This window comes from Mauremys reevesii, linkage group 1 (genome assembly GCF_016161935.1).
Source record: "Mauremys reevesii isolate NIE-2019 linkage group 1, ASM1616193v1, whole genome shotgun sequence".
In the NCBI taxonomy this organism is placed as follows: domain Eukaryota; kingdom Metazoa; phylum Chordata; order Testudines; family Geoemydidae; genus Mauremys; species Mauremys reevesii.
Genome location: NC_052623.1, coordinates 360,682,012 through 360,703,591, shown reverse-complemented (window position 1 = coordinate 360,703,591; position 21,580 = coordinate 360,682,012). Strand labels below are relative to the sequence as shown.

At 55.8% G+C, this 21,580-nt stretch overlaps 1 protein-coding gene across 1 annotated transcript in view; it reads left to right on the top strand.

Moving 5' to 3' along the window:
* Positions 1–21,580, top strand: part of SHANK3 (SH3 and multiple ankyrin repeat domains 3) — a 653,367-nt gene that overhangs the window by 327,330 nt on the left and 304,457 nt on the right. The window contains exon 15 of the mRNA XM_039498975.1: positions 9,110–9,312. Within this exon, the coding sequence (XP_039354909.1) occupies positions 9,110–9,312 (203 nt within the window). The remainder of the gene's footprint in view (positions 1–9,109; positions 9,313–21,580) is intronic.

Genomic DNA, 21,580 nt, shown 5'->3' with positions numbered 1-21,580 from the left:
GGGCCCCGGCCTAGGGCCCGCCTCTGGCTGCACCCACAACTCACCCCGGAGCAGCCACGGCGCCGGCCCTGCAGCCGGGCCCCCGGTGCTCACGTCCCCAGAGACCTGGTCCCGCAGCCCCGCCTCTCGCCCCCACAGGGCCGCCGGGCCACGCCTCGGGGCACGCCAGCCCCGTCGCTCCTGGCACAGGGGAAGGAGGCCACCACCGCCCTCCACCGCGGCCGCAGCCGCGCCCCCTCCAGATGAGGCGCTAGGCCCCCGCCTTGGGCCAGCAGAGGCCTCGCCACCTGAGACCAGGGGGATCAGTGCCATCCACGGAGGGTGCAAAGAGGGCCGTTGCCGGTGACGTAGGAGGAGGGAAGTCGAGGACCCGCCCCAGATTGACGGCTAACACTGCTGTTCAGATTTGCGGCCGCCATAGGCCCCTCGGTCAAGAAACAGAACACGACACTAGGGGCGCCCCACCGAGGACCCGCCTGGTGTGGAATCCACGGATGACGAATCTGTCAGGCCCTGCCTCCTGCACGCGCACGCCGCCCCTCGCACCCCCCCGACTCGCCTGGGGTCAAATCTTGTTGCCGCGCACGAGGCACGAAACCGCCGCGCCTCAGCCAAGGGACTCGCGAGAGTGAAAATCCCAGGAGGACGAGGTGCGGCGGGCCTCCATCTCTGCAACGCCCCTCAGACTCGCTCCAGGCCCGCTTTTCCAGGTGGGCTAGTATCATCGCGGGTGACTCAGGGCCATCAATAGAGGCGGCCTGGGCGCTCCAGCTGGGCGGGGGAGGGTTGCAGCACTTAGCCAGAGCTGATTTCTGATCTTGCGTGCCTTCAATCTCCAAAAGCAGAGGCATCCTGGAGTGCACTCGCGCGGACCTCCCGGCTGATATCATCCACCACCTCCCACCTGAGGTCCAGTACAGGTCCAGGGTGACCGGGTGAGGGACCCGCGGCTGAACTCTGGAGCAATTCGGCGACAACGGATGCCCCTGCGAGGTCCCCCAACATACGCCCTCACCGAGGGACCCACTGAGCCGCCACACACTCCGCGCCGCGTCTACCCCCCCATGGTGGCCAAACCTCGGCACCGGCTGGGGCCGGGCGGAACGGCCCCCGGCGCCCGCGCCGCAGGGAGAAGCCGGGCCAGCAGCGGAGGGCGCTTCAACCAGGGGCGCATCCGGCCCCCCAGGATCCATGGGCCTGGGCGCCATCGACGGCCCATTCCTCCATTTCATTTTCATCCCATCGCCCGTTCCCGTCCCGCCCAACGGACCCGGCACAGACGGCCTCCATCTTCCCGGTTTTCGCCCCTCAGCACCCTTCCTTCAGCTCCATCGCCACCCCCCCTCGCTTTCTCGCCCCTCTGACCCCTCCCCTAGCTGTCCTCCATCCTCACCAGGCACGAGGCTTCGTCCATACAGGAGGTGCAGGACCTGCCTCCCGTGGAGTCCTCAGAGGCAGTGCCGCAGGAGTCTTACGTGGTGTCTTGGACCATCCCCGCCTCATGGAGGACAGGCAGGTCTCCTCCTGGATATTGGGAGCGAAACAATTATGGATATTACCCCCCGGCCCATCTGAGATTGGTTTGTCGGGCATTGGTTTGATCCTTCGACATGAAGATTGCGCTCTTCGCCTCGGATCCCTTACTTTCACCGCTCTCGACCCACTATGGGTTTCGCGGCATTCTTCCTGCGCTTCACTTTCTACCAGTTTGCACTACCCCGGTGGTGTGCCTGGCCACTCCACCGCGCGGCGGGCGTCCGCAGCGCCTCTCCACCGGCCAGAGCGCACCGCTCATGGCGCGTCGTGGCGCGACTGGTCTGGCCCAGAATGTCCGTCGACCCTGCACAGCTGCTGTCATCCTCTCTCGCGCTCTCACGAGCTGGTGACAGCCCGTTTCCGCAGATACTGCACCTGTTCCGACTCTCGGCGGCCTTGCGCGCGCTGAGTCCAATCCTCGACTCCACTAGCTCCCGATGCAGAGCCTGTTGCCCTTCGCACCTTGGCGCCCGCTCCTTCGGCGCCTCGCTCCTGCTCCCTTGGCGGCCTTCCGGGCACGCGCTGCCCTGCCTGCCTGGACCGCGCGCTCCGACCTCGTCCTGCCGTGGTCCCGCCTTGGCCTGCCCCCCCCCAGACCCTAGATCTGAGGTGACCGCTGGCCCCGCACTCACCAGTGGCCGACTCTCGGTTCACCCTCCAGTGTCGGTCACCGGTGGTCTGACGGGTCCGTGGCGCGCGCCGGTCCACACCTCCTCGCTCCTCGCCGGGGCTGGTGCCCTGCCGGGCCATGCTGACATGCACCCACGGGGCTCACATGTCGGCCTGGAGCTCTGGTGCACTCACAGGGCCTCCCTGCACACATGAGCGCTGCATTGAGAGGGCGATCCGCCTGGCTTGTCAGCCTCCGGCGGCTTGCACACACGCGCTTCTTACATCACGGCGCCCCACACAACCCCGGTAGCGGGAACAACCTGGACCGGAAACATCTGATCAGGTATCTGGACGGCTGGGTGCAGGCCTGTGTGCCCTCCTATTCGCCTCGACGGCTAACCTGCTCGCCTCAAAACACGCTGGTCGGCCGGCCCTCGCGCTCGGGTGCTCCCTCCCCACGAGTGGTCCCTTCGCCCCCGTGGTCCCTGCCGCCTTCCCAGCGTCTTAATCTCTTCCTCATTTCTCACCCTCTTAGCCCTGTTGGATTCAGGACCATCTGGTGGCCCTGCCTCCAGGAGGACCAGGAAGTCTCACAGGTTCCGTCCTCCTCCCCAGGGTCTCCTGTCGTCCCGGACGGGTCCCCGCTACCGCCCCTCCGCCTAGTCTCCCGCTCGCGCGCCTGCTACGGCTGCCTTCTCCACTGCTGACAAGGCTCGAGGCCTGCCTGGCCGCCTGCGCCTGGCCCTATCCTTCTCATCTCATTCCCTCTCGTTATGGCCGATCTCATCCCCCCAGGACCCGGCCAGATCCTCTCCCCAACCTGCAGGGCATGCTTTGTCACCCAACCTTCAGTCGCTGCATCTTACAGCCTGTTTCCTGAAAGGTTGCGACGCCGAGAGGTGACCCGTTCCGGGGGCGCAGCAAGTCATGAAAGCAGGAAACCAAGCACAGTGGAACACCTTTGCTCTTTGGTGCGCTCAGCACGCCTTTAAAACCTCAGCACCCTGAAGGCCCCTCCCCCCTCGATCCAGCCTGTCCGACACACCCTCAGGGTCTCGATCACCTGTCTCCTGCTGTGACCCGCGTCTCCTGGCACCAACGGCCCTCGCGCCGGCCGCCTTCCGCCGGCCTTCCTGAACCCGCCTTCCAACCCCCTGGCCGCCGCCTCAAGGGGGGACCGCCTCTCTCCGCGCAAGCGCCCGCCGCCCGTGTGTGGATCCCACCTGCTCCTCCAGCTGCTGAGCCGCCCGCCCAGCCCTCCTGCCTCCTGCTCCCTCGCCCGCCCATCTCACCTGCGGCTCCTCTCTATGGCATCTCCGGCCGCCAGACGGGGTATCTCCAGCTCGCTCTGGACGGGCGGGTCACGTATACCGCGGACCCACGCGGGACAGTGCAGCTTCCACAATCGCGGCAAAGGTGGTGGTGGTGTCGGCTTCCTCCTTCTCATCTTTCCTCTTCTTTCTCTTCCAAAGCCACGCGCCTCCTCACCTGAGCAGCAGCTCCACACCACCGTCGTCCGTGACCCCCGCTTTACTCTTCGGCGTTCCTCCCCTTTCGCCTTCTCTCCAGCTCTTGTCGTGAGTGCGAGCGCGGCGAAGGCGAGCAGTTTTCATCTCAACGGATTTCTTGGATCATGCATCATTACTCACTGCGGCATTGCTACCCCCTTGCTCGCCCCCCCGCGCACTCGACCCGCACACACGCGGCGCCACGCCAGCCGTCAGCCCCCCTGGCCCATCATCCCCCATCCCATCTGCCTCGCCACCTGGTCTTCAGTCCGTCTTCCGCCTCCACTCTACGTTGGTGTGCAGCAGTTCAGGCAGAGCAGCCAGCCTTCTTCGCGGGATTACACTCCGCCACGCTCATTCCCGACCCCCCGCCACCTAAGCGCTTGGAATCACCTCCATGGAATATGGAAGCAATCACCAGAAGAGAAAAAGAAGAAGAAGACCACCTGTGTAGTAACTGGTGTTCTCGTGATGTCTGTGTCTATCCATCAAACCCGCCTCTCCTTCCTCCGTCGGAATAGCCGAAAGAACTGACTGAGGAGAGGACGGCCGGACGGGTATATCGCCGCCGCATGGGCGCGCCTCAGCAGGCCAGCCGGCCGCCCGCCGAGAGACTAGTAAAAAAATGTAAGAGAGAGAGCGCGCCGGCGCGCACACCTACATGGAATGGATAGGAGCAACACATCTCGAAGAACACCAGTTACTACAGGTGAGTAACCGTCTTTTCCGTGACTGGCGTTCTTCGAGATGCATCGCTCAGGTGTATTCCACATCCCGCCCTCCTTCCCCTCTGTCGGAGTTGTCTGGCAAGAAGGAACTGAGGGTGGGGGGAGCACACAGCCCCCTTTATGGCGCGATATGTCGGCACCACTCCAGGGGTTGCAGCGCTGCTCCCCCACTACGGATACTGCTAAGGGAAAAACTTCCGGCACCGGTGCACGTGGCAAGCACGCTCACCTATAGTGGAATACACCTGAGCAACACATCTCGAAGAACGCCAGTCATGGAACAGGTAACTGTCCTTTGTTTAGCCATAGTGGTGTGGGTTTTTTGGTCCTCTTGCTGCTTCTTATTTGGGATGTACATATATTTTGAGCCTTTTTATGTTACTTTTACATAGTTTCCATACAGCTTTCAGGCATTTTACTCCTTTGACTGTTGGTTTTAATTTCTGTTTAACTAGCCTTCTCATTTTTATGCATTTCCCCTTTTTGAGTTTAAATATTATTGTGGTGAGTTTCTGTGGTATTTTCTCCTCTACAAGGATGTTTATTTTCATTACATTATTACCAAGTGGTTCAGCTATATTCACCTGTTGGACCAGATCCTGTGCTCCACTTCAGACTAAATCAAGAATTGCCTCTCCCCCTGTGGATTCCAGGACTAGCTGCTCCAAGAAGCAGTCATTCATGGTGTCTAGAAATTTTTGCTCTGCATCCCATTCTGAGATGACACATTCTCAGTCAATAGTCGAAATTCCCCATTTTTGTTGAGTTTTCTGTTTCTGTAGCCTCTAATCTCCTTGCGCATTTCATAATCACTGCCAACATTCTGCTCAGGTGGTCGGTAGTGTATTTCTACTGCTATGCTCTTTATTACTCAAGCATGGATTTTCTATCCATAAAGATTCTATGGTAGTTTTATTCATGTAAGATTTTTACTATATTTGACTCTATGCTTTCTTCTACATACGGTGCCACTCCCCCTCCAGTGCAACTACTCACTCATTCCTATATATTTTGTACCCTGGTATGACCATGTTCCATTGATTATGATCATTCCACCAAGTTTCTGTGATGCGTGATATATTGATATCCTCATTTAGTACCAGGCACTCAAGTTCACAAACACTTACTAAATTTGTCACTATTTAGTTGTCTGTCTTCATGTGATGTAATTGAATGGGACTCTTTTTTTCATTTGTCTTTTCCTCTTCAGTTTCTACCTGTACTTTATCAACATCTATCCTCTGCTCTTTATAGAGTATCCTCTTTATAGAGTATCCTCTTTAATAAATCCTCCTCTAAGGGATGAGTCTGGCCAAGCTATGTGCTCCTCCAAACCTGCTGGCTTTCCCCCAGCCCTTAGTTTAAAAACTCTATGACCTTTGTAGTTTTACATGTCAGCCATCTGGTTCCATTGGTTTAGGTGGAGCCTATCCTTCCCATATAGACTCCTCCTTTCCCCAAAAGTGCCGTAGTTCCTAATACACCTAAATCCCTCCTCCAAACATGATCGTCTCATCCATGTATCAAGACCCTGCAGTTCTAACTGCTCCTGTGTGGAACTGGAAGCATTTCAAAGAATGCTACCGAGGAGTCCTGGACTGTAATCTCTTTCCTAGTAGCCTAAATTTGGCCGCCAGGACCTCTCTTCTACTTTTCCCTATATCATTGGTATCCACATGTACTACGACCACTGGATCCTCCCTTGCACTGTGCATAAGGCTATCTAGATGTGTCAAGAGGTTCACAACCTTTGCACCTGGCAAGCAATTCACTATGTGGTTCTCCTGGTCATCACAAATCCAACTAGCTATTTCTAATAATCAAATCCCCATTACTATTTCTTCTACAGTGATACTAAGGTGCGATTTAGAACTCTTATTACAGAACTTTATTTATTTATTTTGTATAAGCAGCATTTCGCTTTAGGGACTACAGCTTTGTACTGTACAAAGAGCACCAAGCTTTTGACCCGAGGCCCGCTTATTACAGAAAAATTCCCGCCCCACTACTACAGCATGTCTTGAGTTGAAACCTGAGACTGGGAATGGGACTGAGTTGGATGAAAGGATTTCCTTAAATGGTGTTTTCCAAGACACGAGGCCTTGCCATTTTGTTATGTGTTTTGTTTAAGTATTAACCATCCCTTCCCCTCTTCTCTGTATGGGGGTATCTGCGTGTTCAATGCTTTCCTGTCCATCCAGAATTTGCTGTCTTTCCAGAATCGCCTGTTATACCCCCCACCTGGTTGTAAATCCAAGGAATTATCTAATCTGTGTGTTTGAGTGACGCCTTTCAGTGTGGTACCTCTGAATGAACACATCCGGGGAAGAGCCTGGAGCACTGAGGCCTAGCTTGAGGTCGAGGCGGGGAGGGCAGTGCAGAGGAGCTGGCCAGAGGCGAGGGAGCCCAAAGCATGGTGCTGAGAAGTTGGCTGGGAATCCTGCGCTATACTCAGGGCCTTTCATCACCTTTCCCGCTATTGCAGGCAGCTGGTTGGTGACTGATGTTGACCAGAGGAAACCAAAAACCCCTCCCTACGTTTACAGTCCCCAAGGCAGGCAGCAGGAGGGCGGCCCTAGCAAGTCCAGGAGGCCTTGGGACCGTGCTGCTGGGGCTGCAAAGCCCTTTGAGAGCCACCAGGCCTGGGCCCCTGGAATGCTTCCACCTGTCCCCCTTCCCTGCCAGGCCCCTCTCCTCCTGTGTCCCACCCCCCCACCATGCCTCACCTTTCCCTGTGTGCCCCACCCTTCTCTCTCTGCCCGCTAGTCTGTCCCCTCGCTGCCAGGCTGTATTAGTATTCCACAGCCACCCAGCCCTGGCTCCTGCAGCCATTCACAAGAGCCTGCAGGGCGGGAGCTGGAGCAGAGACAGGGAGGAAGCTCCGTTCTGCTGAAATAGGGAGGCTGGCTCAGCAAAGGGCAGGGGGGATTCCCATCACCCCCCCCCCCCCCTCGCAGAGCTGGAGGGGCACAGAGTAAATTACACAAACCTCAGCACAACAGGTGGGGCTGACATTCACACTCCCCAACCCCTATGCACTGCCCCCACCTCCCCCACAAACCACCAGGCCCTGCCCCCCCCACACCGCGGCACTGCCCCCACCTCCTCCACAAACCACCAGGCCCTGCCCCCCCCACACTGCTGCACTGCACCCACCTCCCACACAAACCACCAGGCCCTGCCCCTCCTGCACTGCCCCCCCACGCCTGCACTGCCCCCACCTCCCACACAAACCACCAGGCCCTGCCCTCCTGCACTGCCCCCTCCCACACTGCCCCCTCCCACACAAACCACCAGGCCCTGCCCTCCCACGCCTGCACTGCCCCCACCTCCCACACGAACCACCAGGCCCTGCCCCCACACTGCAGCACTGCCCCCACCTCCCCATAAACCACCAGGCCCTGCTCCCCTGCACTGCCCACATCAATACCCACCACTGCTCTCCCAGCCCGTGAGCTTCCCCCAGCCCCCTCAAGACCTGGGGCACTGGCCTCACCTCTGACAGTGCTCAGGCCCTGCTGCCACACAAACCATCACCCCACCCTCCCCAGGCCCAGCCCCGCCGGCCCGCCCCCGCCCCAGTCCCTGCCCCCAGCCCCTGCACCAACCCCAGTCCCTGCACTAACCCCAGGCAGTGACCCCAATACCACATCATTACCCCCAGCCCCTGCACCAACCCCAGTCCCTGCCCCCAACACTGTGGCATTACCCCAGCCCCTGCACCAAGACCCTGGCCCGGCCCCCAGTCCCTAACCCCAGTCCCTGCCCCCAACACCGTGGCATTACCCCACTCCCTGCACCAACCCCAGTCCCTGCCTCCCAACACCAAAGCATTCCCCAGCCCTGCACCAACATCCCGGTCCTGCCCCCAGTCCCTAACCCCACTCCTGCCCCCAACACCGTGGCATTACCCCTAGTCCCTGCACCAACCCCCAGTCCCTGCCCCCAACACCACAGCATTACCCCAGCCCCTGCACCAACCCCAGTCCCTGCCCCCAACACCAGAGCATTCCCCAGCCCCTGCACCAACATCCCGGTCCTGCCCCCAGTCCCTGCACCAACCCCCAGTCCCTGCCCCCCAACACCGTGGCATTACCCCCAGCCACTGTACCAACCCCCTGGCCCTGCCCCCCAACATGCAGCGCTGCCCCCAGCTTTCAGCCAAACCCCGTCCCTGGCCCCGCGACATCGCCCCCATCTCCGGTCCCTGGCCCGGGACCCCGACACCGCCCCGGCCCCAGCCTCGCCCCTGGCCCCGGCACCGCCCCAGCCGCGGCACGTGGCTGTGCCCTACGCCGCCCGGCCAGGGCAGCGCTCGGCCGGCGGGCGGGGGCTGCCGGAGTCGGGGTCCCGCCGGGCCGGGCCGGGCCGGGAGGCGGCGAGTCCCCGCCCGCCTCCCGCAGAGGGGGCGGAGCCGCGGCCGCCGAGAGGCACCTGCCGCCCGGCGCTGAGCGTGCGGCGGCGCCGGAGGGAGCCGAGCCCCGCGGGGCCCCGCGCCCGAGCCATGCGCCGGCGGCAGCCCGCAGGCAGCGCGGCGGGGCGGCGCGGAGCCATGGAGCCGCCCGCGGCCCGAGGCCCCGGGGCCCGGGCCGGGCCGGTGCCGTGCGACGGCGGCCGCTGGCGGGCTGCGCTGAGCCCCGCGCCCCCGCGCCATGGCGCTGCCCCCGGCGGGCTGGGCTGCGCGCTGCCGGGCATCAGCACCATAACCTATGTCTTCGTTTACAGCCCCAGCGGCGGCCAGGGCGCCCCCCCGGGGCCGGGGCCGGGGCCCGGGCCCGAGCCCGCCCGCCACGCCGCGCCCGCCGCCCTCCGCGGGCCCAAGCGCAAGCTGTACAGCGCCGTGCCCGGCCGCAGGTTCATCGTGGTCAAGAGCTACACGCCGCAGGGCGAGGGGGAGATCCAGCTGAACCGGGGCGAAGCCATCAAGGGTGAGTGCGGGGTGGGCAGGGCAGCCCGCGGGCAGCGCTGGCTGAGGGGCGCTGGGCAGGGGCACCCCGCGGGCAGCGCTGGGTGAGGGGCGCTGGGCACAGCTGGGGGACAGGGGCACCCTGCGGGCAGTGCTGGGTGAGGGGCGCTGGGCACAGCTGGGGGACAGGGGCACCCTGCGGGCAGTGCTGGGTGAGGGGTGCTGGGCACAGCTGGGGGACGGGCACCCCACGGGCAGTGCTGGTCGAGGGGCGCTGGGCACAGCTGGGGGACAGGGGCACCCTGCGGACAGCGCTGGGTGAGGGGCGCTGGGCACAGCTGGGGGACAGGGGCAGCCCGTGGGCAGTGCTGGGTGAGAGGTGATGGGCACAGCTTGGGGGGCAGGGGGTGGGAGCGGGTGGGGAACCCTGCAGGCAGCGCTGGTTGAGGGTGATGGGCCGGGGCAACCCATGGGCAGCGCTGATCGAGGGGTGCTGGGTACAGCTGGGGGGCAGGGGCACCCTGTGGGCAGTGCTGGTCGAGGGGCGCTGGGCACAGCTGGGGGACAGGGGCACCCCACGGGCAGTGCTGGTCGAGGGGTGCTGGGTACAGTTGGGGGACAGGGGCACCCTGCGGGCAGCGCTGGGTGAGGGGCGCTGGGCACAGCTGGGGGACAGGGGCACCCCGCGGACAGCGCTGGGTGAGGGGCGCTGGGCACAGCTGGGGGACAGGGGCACCCCGCGGACAGCGCTGGGTGAGGGGCGCTGGGCACAGCTGGGGGACAGGGGCACCCCACGGGCAGTGCTGGGTGAGGGGCGCTGGGCACAGCTGGGGGACAGGGGCAGCCCGTGGGCAGTGCTGGGTGAGAGGTGATGGGCACAGCTGGGGGACAGGGGGTGGGAGTGGGTGGGGAACCCTGCAGGCAGTGCTGGTTGAGGGTGATGGGCCGGGGCACCCTGTGGGCAGCTCTGGTTGAGGGGTGCTGGGTACAGTTGGGGGACAGGGGCACCCCGCGGGCAGTGCTGGTCGAGGGGTGCTGGGTACAGTTGGGGGACAGGGGCACCCCACGGGCAGTGCTGGTCGAGGGGTGCTGGGTACAGTTGGGGGACAGGGGCACCCTGCGGGCAGCGCTGGTCGAGGGGTGCTGGGCACAGCTGGGGGGTAGGGGCACCCCATGGGCAGTGCTGGTTGAGGGTGATGGGCCGGGGCACCCTATGGGCAGTGCTGGTCGAGGGGTGCTGGGCACAGCTGGGGGGTAGGGGCACCTCGTGGGCAGCGCTGGTCGAGGGGTGCTGGGCACAGCTGGGGGGTAGGGGCAACCCATGGGCAGTGCTGGTTGAGGGTGATGGGCCGGGGCACCCTATGGGCAGTGCTGGTCGAGGGGTGCTGGGCACAGCTGGGGGGCAGGGGCAGCTCGTGGGCAGCGCTGATCGAGGGGCGCTGGGCCCTGGGCACAGCCGGGGTGCAGAGAGTGGGAGAGGGCATGGGGGGGCCCCTGTAGCAGGGTAGGGCTGCATGGGACCCGCTGCTCCTGAGAAGTAGCCAGTGGCCTGGGCACAGCTGGGGTGGGAGCAGGCACAGGCTAGGCATGGGGGCCATGGGCAAGGACGCCTCACCCCACAGGTAGTGGGCCCTGGGCACAGCTGGGGTGCAGAGTTTGGAAGCGGGTGTGGGGGAGCCCTGTAGCGGGGTAGGGCAGCATGGGGCCCGGCTGACCAAGGGCAGTAGCCAAGGGCCCAGGGTGAAGCCGTGTGCAGGCAGAGTGCAGTCAGCAGCTGGCCAAGGGGCTAGTTCGGATTCCCGGCAGATCCCCTCTGGCTCCGAGAGGTAAGGACAGTATGAGGATGGAGGGGGAAACAGAAGTTGATCCCTTGCCTGACTGGGACTATTGCTGTGCCTATTGGGGACCCGCTGCTTTTGGGGTGGCCCCATTGGATACACATTGTGTTAGTTATGTTTGTCTTTAGTGAGGTCTGCTTTGTACAGGCGGATTTCCCTTGGGATTACACACTCTGAAATAAGTGCAGCAAAGATGGTTTGGGGGACTACAGAAACTTACAGTTGTTGCTGCAAATTCTTGCGGTGCTCCATGCATGTTTCAGGGCAGGGGCGTGAAGTCAGCAGGTCCCAGTGACCCCCAGCCTCTGCTCACTGGGGTTTTGTCAGTATCAAGTGTTCACAAAACTTCTGAAGTGGTGAAGGGGAGACTGGAAGCTTCTTTGCTTGGAAGCTGCTCCTAATGGGGTATCCCCGTCCTGCAGAGATGGTGGGGCCTTACCCTGGTGCGTATAAGTCCATGGATCACCTGACTTCTCTCTGAGATTTTAGAGGAATCTGGTAGCAGTAATCTACCCAGTAAGCAGAAGCTGAGTTTTGCATTTCCTTTTCTTTCCCTGTGGACCTAATATCTTACCTGCCTGTCCTACATCTCCTCCTTGGCCTGGTTCTGCCTGCATTCATCCTTGTCTAGATTGCTAGTAATACTGCCTCCCTCTAGAACAGGAATAGCTTTGAAAAGAGATGCTGTTGAACTGGATGGTTTGGGGCAGAATGCTGGGCAGTCTCTTTGAAGGACAGGTTTCAAGAATTGCCTGCTGCTGGCCCAAGCCAGGGGATAGTTTTTAGAGGAAACATTAAAGTGACTCTTAGTTTCCTTTTCTTTTTGAATGTTGATTGCTGAATGTTGCTTCACTTCATTGATATTTTCAAGTTTGTCATAAATGTCGCCAAATGTGCGCGTTGATGGGAGAGATTCTGTTTGAAGTGCCACAGTTCTCCCCCTCCCTGAAATCCTGGGTTAATATAGTGCCTTGGATGTCTCCTTTCTATTTTTCTCTTATTTTTCCTATTTTCTCCTCCATTATGTATCTCTGCTTTGTGCTTTTGATAGGCATATAAAATAATGGTTGGGATCGACAACATAGGTGGGTTTCTCTTATTTGTCCTCGTAACACTGCCTGCAGGGACTCAAGAGCGCGAGTACCAACCTCAGGGCAGACTGTCAGGAAGCTGGGCACAAACCCCAGATTGTCTGTGAGTTCTACACTTTGATTTCACCAACCAATTATCAAGTGTAAACTCCTCAGGCACTATAACAGCCGTGACATGGAGTCACAGACAGTCCTCTTGGGCACTCTGATCTACCTCGCCACCCAGGTGAATGTACATTTGTGATAGATTGTCCCTAATGCCAACGGTAATACTCTAGTTACTCCCAGTCTCACTGGACCAGCCACTTATCCTTGTGAGTTATACCTTAGATCTCAGACCAAAGACCACTCTTGTAGCTAATCCTATAATATCTATTCAGATTTATTAACTAGGCAAAGGAAACCAGAGAGTTATTTACAAGGTTAAAGCAGGTAGACATAGATACACAAATAATTTACAATTGTAAGTTTTGAAAGGTAATAGAAGCTTCTGTAATCAGCAAGCTCTCTATGTCCTTTAGGGCAAACCCCAGCTAAGCATCTGGGGATCTCCTGCTTATGCCAAAAAACACTAATCCCCCCTCCCCCCAGCAGCTCACGGAGATAGCAAGTTGCTTTTGTATGGGTTATTCTCCTCCTCCTGCCATGTGCTTTGAGCTGAGCACTCAGCTATTGGGTGGAGTGGTGGAGTCCACTTGCATGGCTCATCTTCCTGGGGAAGGGAGCAGAACAACAAATGTCTTTTGTTGACAGTATGTAGGGAAATTCCAGTTGCAGCCACCCACAATAGTCCATCTGGTATTGATGGACCTTTCCTGTAACAGAACACTTTCTTTTGAAGATCAGCTCTTCACACTAATTAACATCTCTCTCCTGTCTGGTGATTTACGCAGCCACAGAGATGTAGAACAGAACCACTCCTGTTCTATCTTACAGTATAGGGTACAGATGTTATAAGTGACAGTAATGCGGGTAGCGACTGACAAGCATTCAATGAAGTCTAAACACATCCTTATCATTCTGATACCTATTTTAACAATACTAACACCCAGCTGAGCCGGGCTGATTCCAGCTCTGTATTTGTCAGTGTCTCATTGAGATGTGGGGACCTTGGCAGGAACTGGCACCTCTCTGCCAGCGCCACAGTCCTCCCTCATAATACACAAACAAGGGGACAGTCAGTTAAACTGAAACACAACACATATAAAGCTGATAAAAGGACATGCTGTTTGCACAAAACACAATTAATCTCTGGGATAGACCTGCCCCAGTGTGTCAGTGAGGCCAGAATTCAAGGTAGGATTTGAGATTTATGTGATCTTGAGAACATCCTCAGTTACATTAGACAGGATTTTAAAAAATCATGTAAGTGCTCCGGCTTCAGGGCAGAAGTCCGCCTCCCACTGACAAGGCTAGGAACAAACTTCCCCATGAGCAAGAATCCCATCATTTTCACAGCAAGATTTCTTGAATCTTCCTAGAAAGCATTGTATGTTGGGCACTGTCAGAGAAAGGATACTGGGCTAGGACCACTGGTCTGATCCACTGATAGTGTCTCTGTGCTCAGATTGTAGCCAGGCTCTGACCTGTTGGAAGGCTGAGGAGGGAAATATACCCACTCTGTACCTTTGTTCTTGTTTCTGTTTGTCTGTAGCCGTGAAAGGTGCCATCTTCACAGACCTGGAGACTGAAGTCCTTTGTCTACAGCAAGAGAGGCAGGGGGCAGGAATGGGCAGCTCTTTACTCTGTCCCTATGGTGCTGTTTTGCTGTTCTTGTGGGAAGGAGAGGGATGATCTGATAGATATGGGGCTCTGTCTTTGTCGTTGCTCTTCTAGTTCACTCTCAGGTTCCCTACCCCGGCAGCAAAGTCTGCTGGGGGTTATCCGGGCTACTTTGGGAGATGTCTGGTCACTGGTTCGTGTACGAACCCGCCCCTCCCATTGCAAGCTGGGGCAGATGTCTGGCTATGGCTCTGGGTCTCTTCTGCCCGACCTGCAGGAGTGAGAGACGATTCCTCGCTGACACGCTGGGGCACTCTGCTGGAGCTGGCTCTGACTAACATGGGTGCCAGAGCATCAGCGTCTCAAGAGACACCTGGGGCTGGGGGAGTCAGGATCTGACCAGAAGTGGGAGGGCAGCTCTCTAAGGTTGGGATAATGTTCACAGGGTGCCAATGGCCATGGAGTTTCCACAGATGGAAGTACTGAAAGGTGTGTGTGGGAGCGTGAAATAGACGATCTCTCTGGGGATGGAGGTGCTGTACTGGGGGGAGTGGGAGCTGTCTGGGAGGAGGATGCCTTAGGGAGCCAGAGAGAAGACAGGCGAGGTGTCCCTGGATGGCAGAAAATGAGCAGGGGAGCTCTCTGCAGAGGGGTGCTGAACAAGGGAAGGGGAAGTCTGCAGACGAGGGGGCTGAACAAGGGAAGGGGCGATCTGCAGATTGGGGCTGAACAAGGAAGGGGGCAGTCTGGAGACGGGGGGCTGAACAAAGGAAGGGGGCGGTCTGCAGATGGGGGGCTGAGCAGGGAAAGGGGGAGCGGTCTGCAGACCGGGGGGGCTGAACAGGAGAAGGGGGAGCGGTCTGCAGATGGGGCAGGCTGAACAGGAGAAGGGGGAGCGGTCTGCAGACAGGGGGAGGGGGTCCTGAGCAGGAGAAGGGGGAGCGGTCTGCAGACAGGGGTCCTGACCAGGAGAAGCAGAAGCGGTCTGTGGGGGCGTGGCTGAACAGGGGAAGGGGGAGCTGTCTCCAAAAGGGGGGAGGGGTGGCTGCAGACCGGGCAGGGGGGAACGGAGCAGGAGAATGGGGAGCGGTCTACAGACGAAAGTCCTGAGCAGGAGAAGCAGAAGCTGTCTGCAGACGTGGGGGCTGAACAGGAGAAGGGGAGCTGTCTGCAGACGGGGGGCTGAACGGGAAAGGGGAGCTATCTGCAGACGGGGGCTGAACAAAGGAAGACGATGGGGAGAGTAGTTTGGGCAGGGCTTGGCGGGATTGGGGCTGAGAGCTTCATGGATGTGTAACGTTTCTCTCTGCGTCTTTCTCTGCGTCAGCGGTGTGGGACATGTGACGGTGTCTCTGGCCTGGTCTACACTGGGGGTGGGGAGTCAATGTAAGATACGCAACGGGAATACCGTAGCTGAAGTCGACATATCTTATTTCAACTTACCTCCCATCCTCATGGCACGGGATCGACGGCTGCGGCTCCTCCGTCGACTCCGCTACTGCCGCTCGCTCTGGTGGAGTTCCAGAGTCGACGGGAGCGTGTTCAGGGATCGATATATCACGTCTAGATGAGATAAATCGATCGCTACCCGCCGATCCGGAAGGTAGTCTGGACGTCCCCTCTGTGTGATAAGTAGCTGATCAGTGGAAGGTATGTTGCCAGCTGCCATCTTACCCAGTATTGCTCCCTGTCTTTAGAACCTGTTGGGTCATCCTGAAGATGCCTGGGTTAAGTTCTTTATCAGAGCGTGTTTGCCTTTTCATAGTTTTTTCTACTGCTGTTGAGGCTGCAGGGCAAAGCCTCTGAGCAAGAGTCTGATCTGCTGGGCTTGGTGGCATCAGGAGCCAGCAGAAGCGCTCCTTGCTATCGAGCCTGCAGGGATTGTTCTCAGCCACAGAGCTAATTGCTTGCCCTCCAGATGATGGGAGTTCTGCCCTTCACTAGTGGATTTCCTGGGGCGTGTTCAGCACCACGTCAAAGCACATATGTGGGGGAGGGAGGGGAAGAGGCAGGGGGGGATTTTTCTGGGCTGTTGTGCCAGGGCGGCGGGGGGGATTCATCAGGACTCTGGTACTCTAACTATCTTGCGGACGGCTGGTAATAATAACCACACATGAATCAGCATAGAGACTCCATGTGTTAAGTTACTTAAGGATAGAATCCAAGCAGAGGGGAATTCATCTTTGATCTGCTTCATGCAGATAGGGAGGCATGGGGTGAGAGTGCTAGGTTAGTGATCATCATCTGCTGGAATTCAGCGTAGCAAGGATGTAGAAAGAAACAGTTGATATAGACAGCAGAACAAGGGGATTCAACTTCAGGAACACAAACTCTGGGTGAATTTAGAAAACTTGCGAGCCTATTGTTGTTTGAGTCTGGTGTGCTTTATACTCCCAGAATGATAGAGATTCCTAAGGACTCACCAGGATGTGTAGTAATGGTTTGTCTGGCTTAGGGTTTCATATGGCCATTCATCGGCAGAGTATCTAAGCAACTCCTGTGTAAAGCTGATAGCAATAGCTAAGTCCCTAGTGGAGTTCATGAAGTCCTGCTTCTCCTCCCTTTTGGGGTTTTAAATCTTTGCTTGCGGAGTGGTTGTAGTTTTGTTTGCTTGCTTCGTTTGGATTTCTGTTTTTTTATTTTTGTATGCATGTTTGGGTTTTGGGGGTGTGTGGGGTAGCTGTTACAGTGGTATCATTCTCGTGGTGAAAAAGATTTTGTCAAAGCACAAGGGTTTGCAGTGTTTCCTAACAATAGACTCTGGATTTGCCATCTCCTCTGGAAGATCTTTACACAGCCAGAGCCCCTAGGCAGAGAACGTTTGTTCTGGTCCCCGAGAGCTTCATTTGTGATCTGTATCTTCCCAGAGGAATGCAGCTGTTTTGGTGGTTTGTAGATGGAGATGTGGTCACTGCAGTAGATGAGGCTTAATCCACAATTAGGACCAAGATCTTAAAATGCCATTTGAAACAGATTGGGAACGATTGGAGGGACTTGAGCACAGGTCTGACGTATCATGGGGGCCTAGGTCACGGAGGAGGCAGGCTGCTGCTTTCTATACCAGCTGCAGCTTGTGCATCGTCTTCATAGTCAGCTTCAGAAACAGTGAATTACAGTAATCCAGCTGGGCAGTGATGAATGTATGGATCACAGTGGCTAGGTTCTCATCCACGATGGAAGGGGTGGAGTTGCCTGGAGAGCGTGAGGTGAAAGAAGTCACTGAGGCTACCTGCTCCTCCAAGCTTAGTGAGGAGTCACACAGGACCCCAAAACTTTGCATCACTTTGACGAATGTGGTCTATGCACCTTCAGGGGAAGGTGAAGACAGTCTGTGGGCAGCTCTTCAAAGCGTTTACTTCGGCCAGCCAGGATCACTTTGCTCTTATCTGGATTCAGCTTGAGCCGGCTGTCACAGCTTCAGGGTTAACTGTTCCTTTGACTCCCCTTCTGGTCTTCCTTGAGGGAGACCCACTTAAGGGTTTAGGCTTCCTAGCAGTCACCTCACTTGGGTCAGAGATCCTCATCTCCCTCTTTTCGGACCCGGGGTTTAAGCTTGTAGTCGCTCTGCACTCCCTGTGATTTCCCAGCAGGTCTGACCATGATCCAGTATCCGTGGTTAACTCTTTCTCCAAGGGTTGTAACAGTGTGTGCCAGTTGTCAAGCAGCTTTCACAAAGCATACTGCATTGACTCTTGGGGGGTGGGGGGGCATAAAAAAACCATGTTTTTAAAAAAAACAACAACCCAAATGCCTACAGTCATGCTAAAAGCATACCAGAGGTCACCCCCAGCGGCATAGGGCTCTGGTAGGTGTCAGTCTTTCAAACTCCAGCCTCAGTTTGCCCCCTTGATTACAAGTTCATGTCAGTTTTTAGCTCAGAAACCAGACCCCGATTGGACAGTTCATCTGTTCCTTTGCATTGCTCGGGCCTGTGATCTCCAGTCTCTGGGGACAGTTAATCACTAGTCAGTGGCCCTCTCCTCCGAGTGGAGCTTCGAAAGGCTGAGCTTTTGCGTAACCAGGCTTATGTAATTTGTGTTAACCACTCCCCAGAGAGTCCCAGGAAACCCAGTTAACACTTAGTACCCAAAAGTCCTTGCCTGTCTGATACATTTCAGTATAGTAATTTGAACTCCTTACACTTCCCAGGTCTTGCATCTGCCACACCAGCTGCTCTTCATCCAAGAACTGATTTCTTGTAGGCATTTCGACATGTTAAGAATGGCAGTCAGTGGAGAATGAGTTTCAGAGTTGAGTATCATTGACATGCTGTTGCCAGCTGAGCCTATGGCATCGTGCTGTCTCCCAGTGATCTCATGTAGGTATTGTAGAGAAAGGCACAGTATGGACCTCTCTGTGACCCTGAAGGCAAGACCCTTTGATGAGAACACTCTTTCCATTCCACTGGTATCTCTTGAGGTTGTTAAACAGCAGCTAATAAAGTTAGACCTTTTAAAATTAGCAGGTCCAGATAATTTTCATCCAAGAAAATTAAACAGTGAGGTGGCAAAGTTTGCAGATGATACTAAACTACTCAAGATAGTTAAGACCAAAGCAGATTGTGAAGAACTTCAAAAAGATCTCACAAAACTAAGTGATTGGGCAACAAAATGGCAAATGAAATTTAATGTGGATAAATGTAAAGTAATGCACATTGGAAAAAATAACCCCAACTATACATACAACATGATGGGGGCTAATTTAGCTACAACGAGTCAGGAAAAAGATCTTGGAGTTATCGTGGATAGTTCTCTGAAGATGTCCACGCAGTGTGCAGAGGCGGTCAAAAAAGCAAACAGGATGTTAGGAATCATTAAAAAGGGGATAGAGAATAAGACTGAGAATATATTATTGCCCTTATATAAATCCATGGTATGCCCACATCTCGAATACTGTGTACAGATGTGGTCTCCTCACCTCAAAAAAGATATTCTAGCACTAGAAAAGGTTCAGAAAAGAGCAACTAAAATGATTAGGGGTTTAGAGAGGGTCCCATATGAGGAAAGATTAAAGAGGCTAGGACTCTTCAGCTTGGAAAAGAGAAGACTAAGGGGGGACATGATAGAGGTATATAAAATCATGAGTGATGTTGAGAAAGTGGATAAGGAAAAGTTATTTACTTATTCCCATAATACAAAGACTAGGGGTCACCAAATGAAATTAATAGGCAGCAGGTTTCAAACAAATAAAAGGAAGTTCTTCTTCACGCAGCGCACAGTCAACTTGTGGAACTCCTTACCTGAGGAGGTTGTGAAGGCTAGGACTATAACAATGTTTAAAAGGGGACTGGATAAATTTATGGTGGCTAAGTCCATAAATGGCTATTAGCCAGGATGGGTAAGAATGGTGTCCCTAGCCTCTGTTCGTCAGAGGATGGAGATGGATGGCAGGAGAGAGATCACTTGATCATTGCCTGTTAGGTTCACTCCCTCAGGGGCACCTGGCATTGGCCACTGTCGGTAGACAGATACTGGGCTAGATGGACCTTTGGTCTGACCCGGTACGGCCTTTCTTATGTTCTTAAGAGTTTTAAAAGAACTGTCCCAGGAGCTCACTGGACTGTTAATGTTGATTTTCAATAAGTCTTGGAGCTCTGGGGAAGTTCCAGAAGACTGGAAGAAAGCTAATGTGACAATTTTTAAAAAGGGTAAACAGGATGACCCGGGTCATCCTAGGCCTGTCAGCCTGACATACATCCTAGGCAAGATAATGGAGCAGTTGACATAGGACTTGATTAACAAAGAATTAAAGAAGGGTAATGTAATTAATGCAAATCAACATGGGTTTATGGAAAATAGATCCTGTCAAACCAACTTGATACCTTTTTTTGATGAGATGACAAGTTTGGTTGATAAAAGTACACCTCTAACCCGATATAACGCGGTCCTCGGGAGCCAAAAAATCTTACCATGTTATAGGTGAAACCGCGTTATATCAAACTTGCTTTGGCCTCGAGCATTTCCATTATGAATAGTCAGCAAACATTCCTGGCCCTGCCCTCTATCTGACCCTCACCTACCTTCCGCCCCCTGATTGACCCCTCAGAACCCCCAACTCATCCAACCCCCCTGCTCCTTGTCCCCTGACTACCCCCTCCAGAGACTCCCTGCCCCTAACCACCCCTCCCAAGACCCCACTGCCTATCTAAGCCCCCCTGCTCCTTGTCCCCTGACCACCCCCTCCAGAGACACCCCCCCCCCCGTTCCTAATCACCCCTAGGACTCCAATGTCCTATCCAATGCCCCCATTCCCCGTGCCCTGACCACCACCCCTGCTCCCTGTCCCCTGACTGCCCCCCAAGACCCTCGGGCCCCTTATCCAAGCGCTCGGCCCCGGCCCAGCACCCTTAATATGCCGCTCAGAGCAGTGTGTCGGAGCCTGACATGCTGATCCACCGGAGCGCGCAGCCCTGCCCCCCACAGCGCTGCTTTACCGCATTATATCCAAATTCGTGTTATATCGGGTCGCGTTATATCGGGATAGAGGTGTAATAGTGTTGATGTAATAGACTTCTGTAAGGTGTTCGACTTGGTACCACACCGTATTTCAAATGTATTTAAAACTGGCTGACTGATAGGTGTAAAAATGTAATTGTAAACAGGGAATTGTCATCAAATGGATGTTTTGGGGTTTTTTTAGTGGGGTTCTGCTGGGATCAGTTCTTGGCCTTACACTATTTAACATTTTTATCAGTGACCTGGAAGAAAACATAAAATTATCACTGATAAAGTTTGCAGATGACACACAAATTGGGGGAGTGGTAAATAATGAAGAGGACAGGTCACTGATACAGAGCGATCTGGATTGCTTGATACATTGGTGCAAACAAACAAGATGAGTTTTAATATTGCTAAATGTGTACATTTAGGAACAAAAAATATAGGCATATTTACAGAGTGAGGGACTCTATCCTGAGAAACAGTGACTCTGAAAATTTTTGGTGGGGTGATGGTGGATAGTCAGCTGAATATGAGTTCCCAGTCAAACACTGTGGCCGAAAAAGCTAATGTGATCCGTGTAAGGGGAATCTGAAATAGGAGCAGAGAGGTTATTTTACCTCTGTATTTGGCTCTAGTTCAACTGTTGCTGGAACAGTTCTGATGTCCACAATACTAGAAGTACCCGTCCCAGATAACGTTGGTCCCAGATAACATCAGACTGCTGGGCCCTTTGCATGGGAGAAGTGAGATAGTCTCTCCAATTCTGCTCCTCTCCTCTCTTCCTTCCCATCCCCCCCTCTTCCCCAGTCCCTCTTCAGGGACCCTTCTCATGAGCATCTCCTCATGCAGGAGGTCCACACGCTTCTCGCCGCATGGGCAGTGGAGGAGGTTCCTCAGGAGCTAAGGGGCAAGGGATTCTACTCCCATTATTTCCTCATCCCCAAAGCCAAGGGGAATCTCAGACCCATTCTCGACCTGCAAGGCCTCAACAGCTTCATGAAAAATCTGAAGTTTCTCATGGTCTCCCTAAGTTTGATCATCCCCTCTCTGGATCTGGGAGACTGGTACGCTGCCCTCGACCTCAAGGATGGGTACTTCCACATCTCGATACGTCCTGCCCACAGATGCTTCCTCAGGTTTGTGGTCTGCCACAAGCATTACCAATTCATGGTCCTCCCCTTCGGCCTGTCCACAGCCCC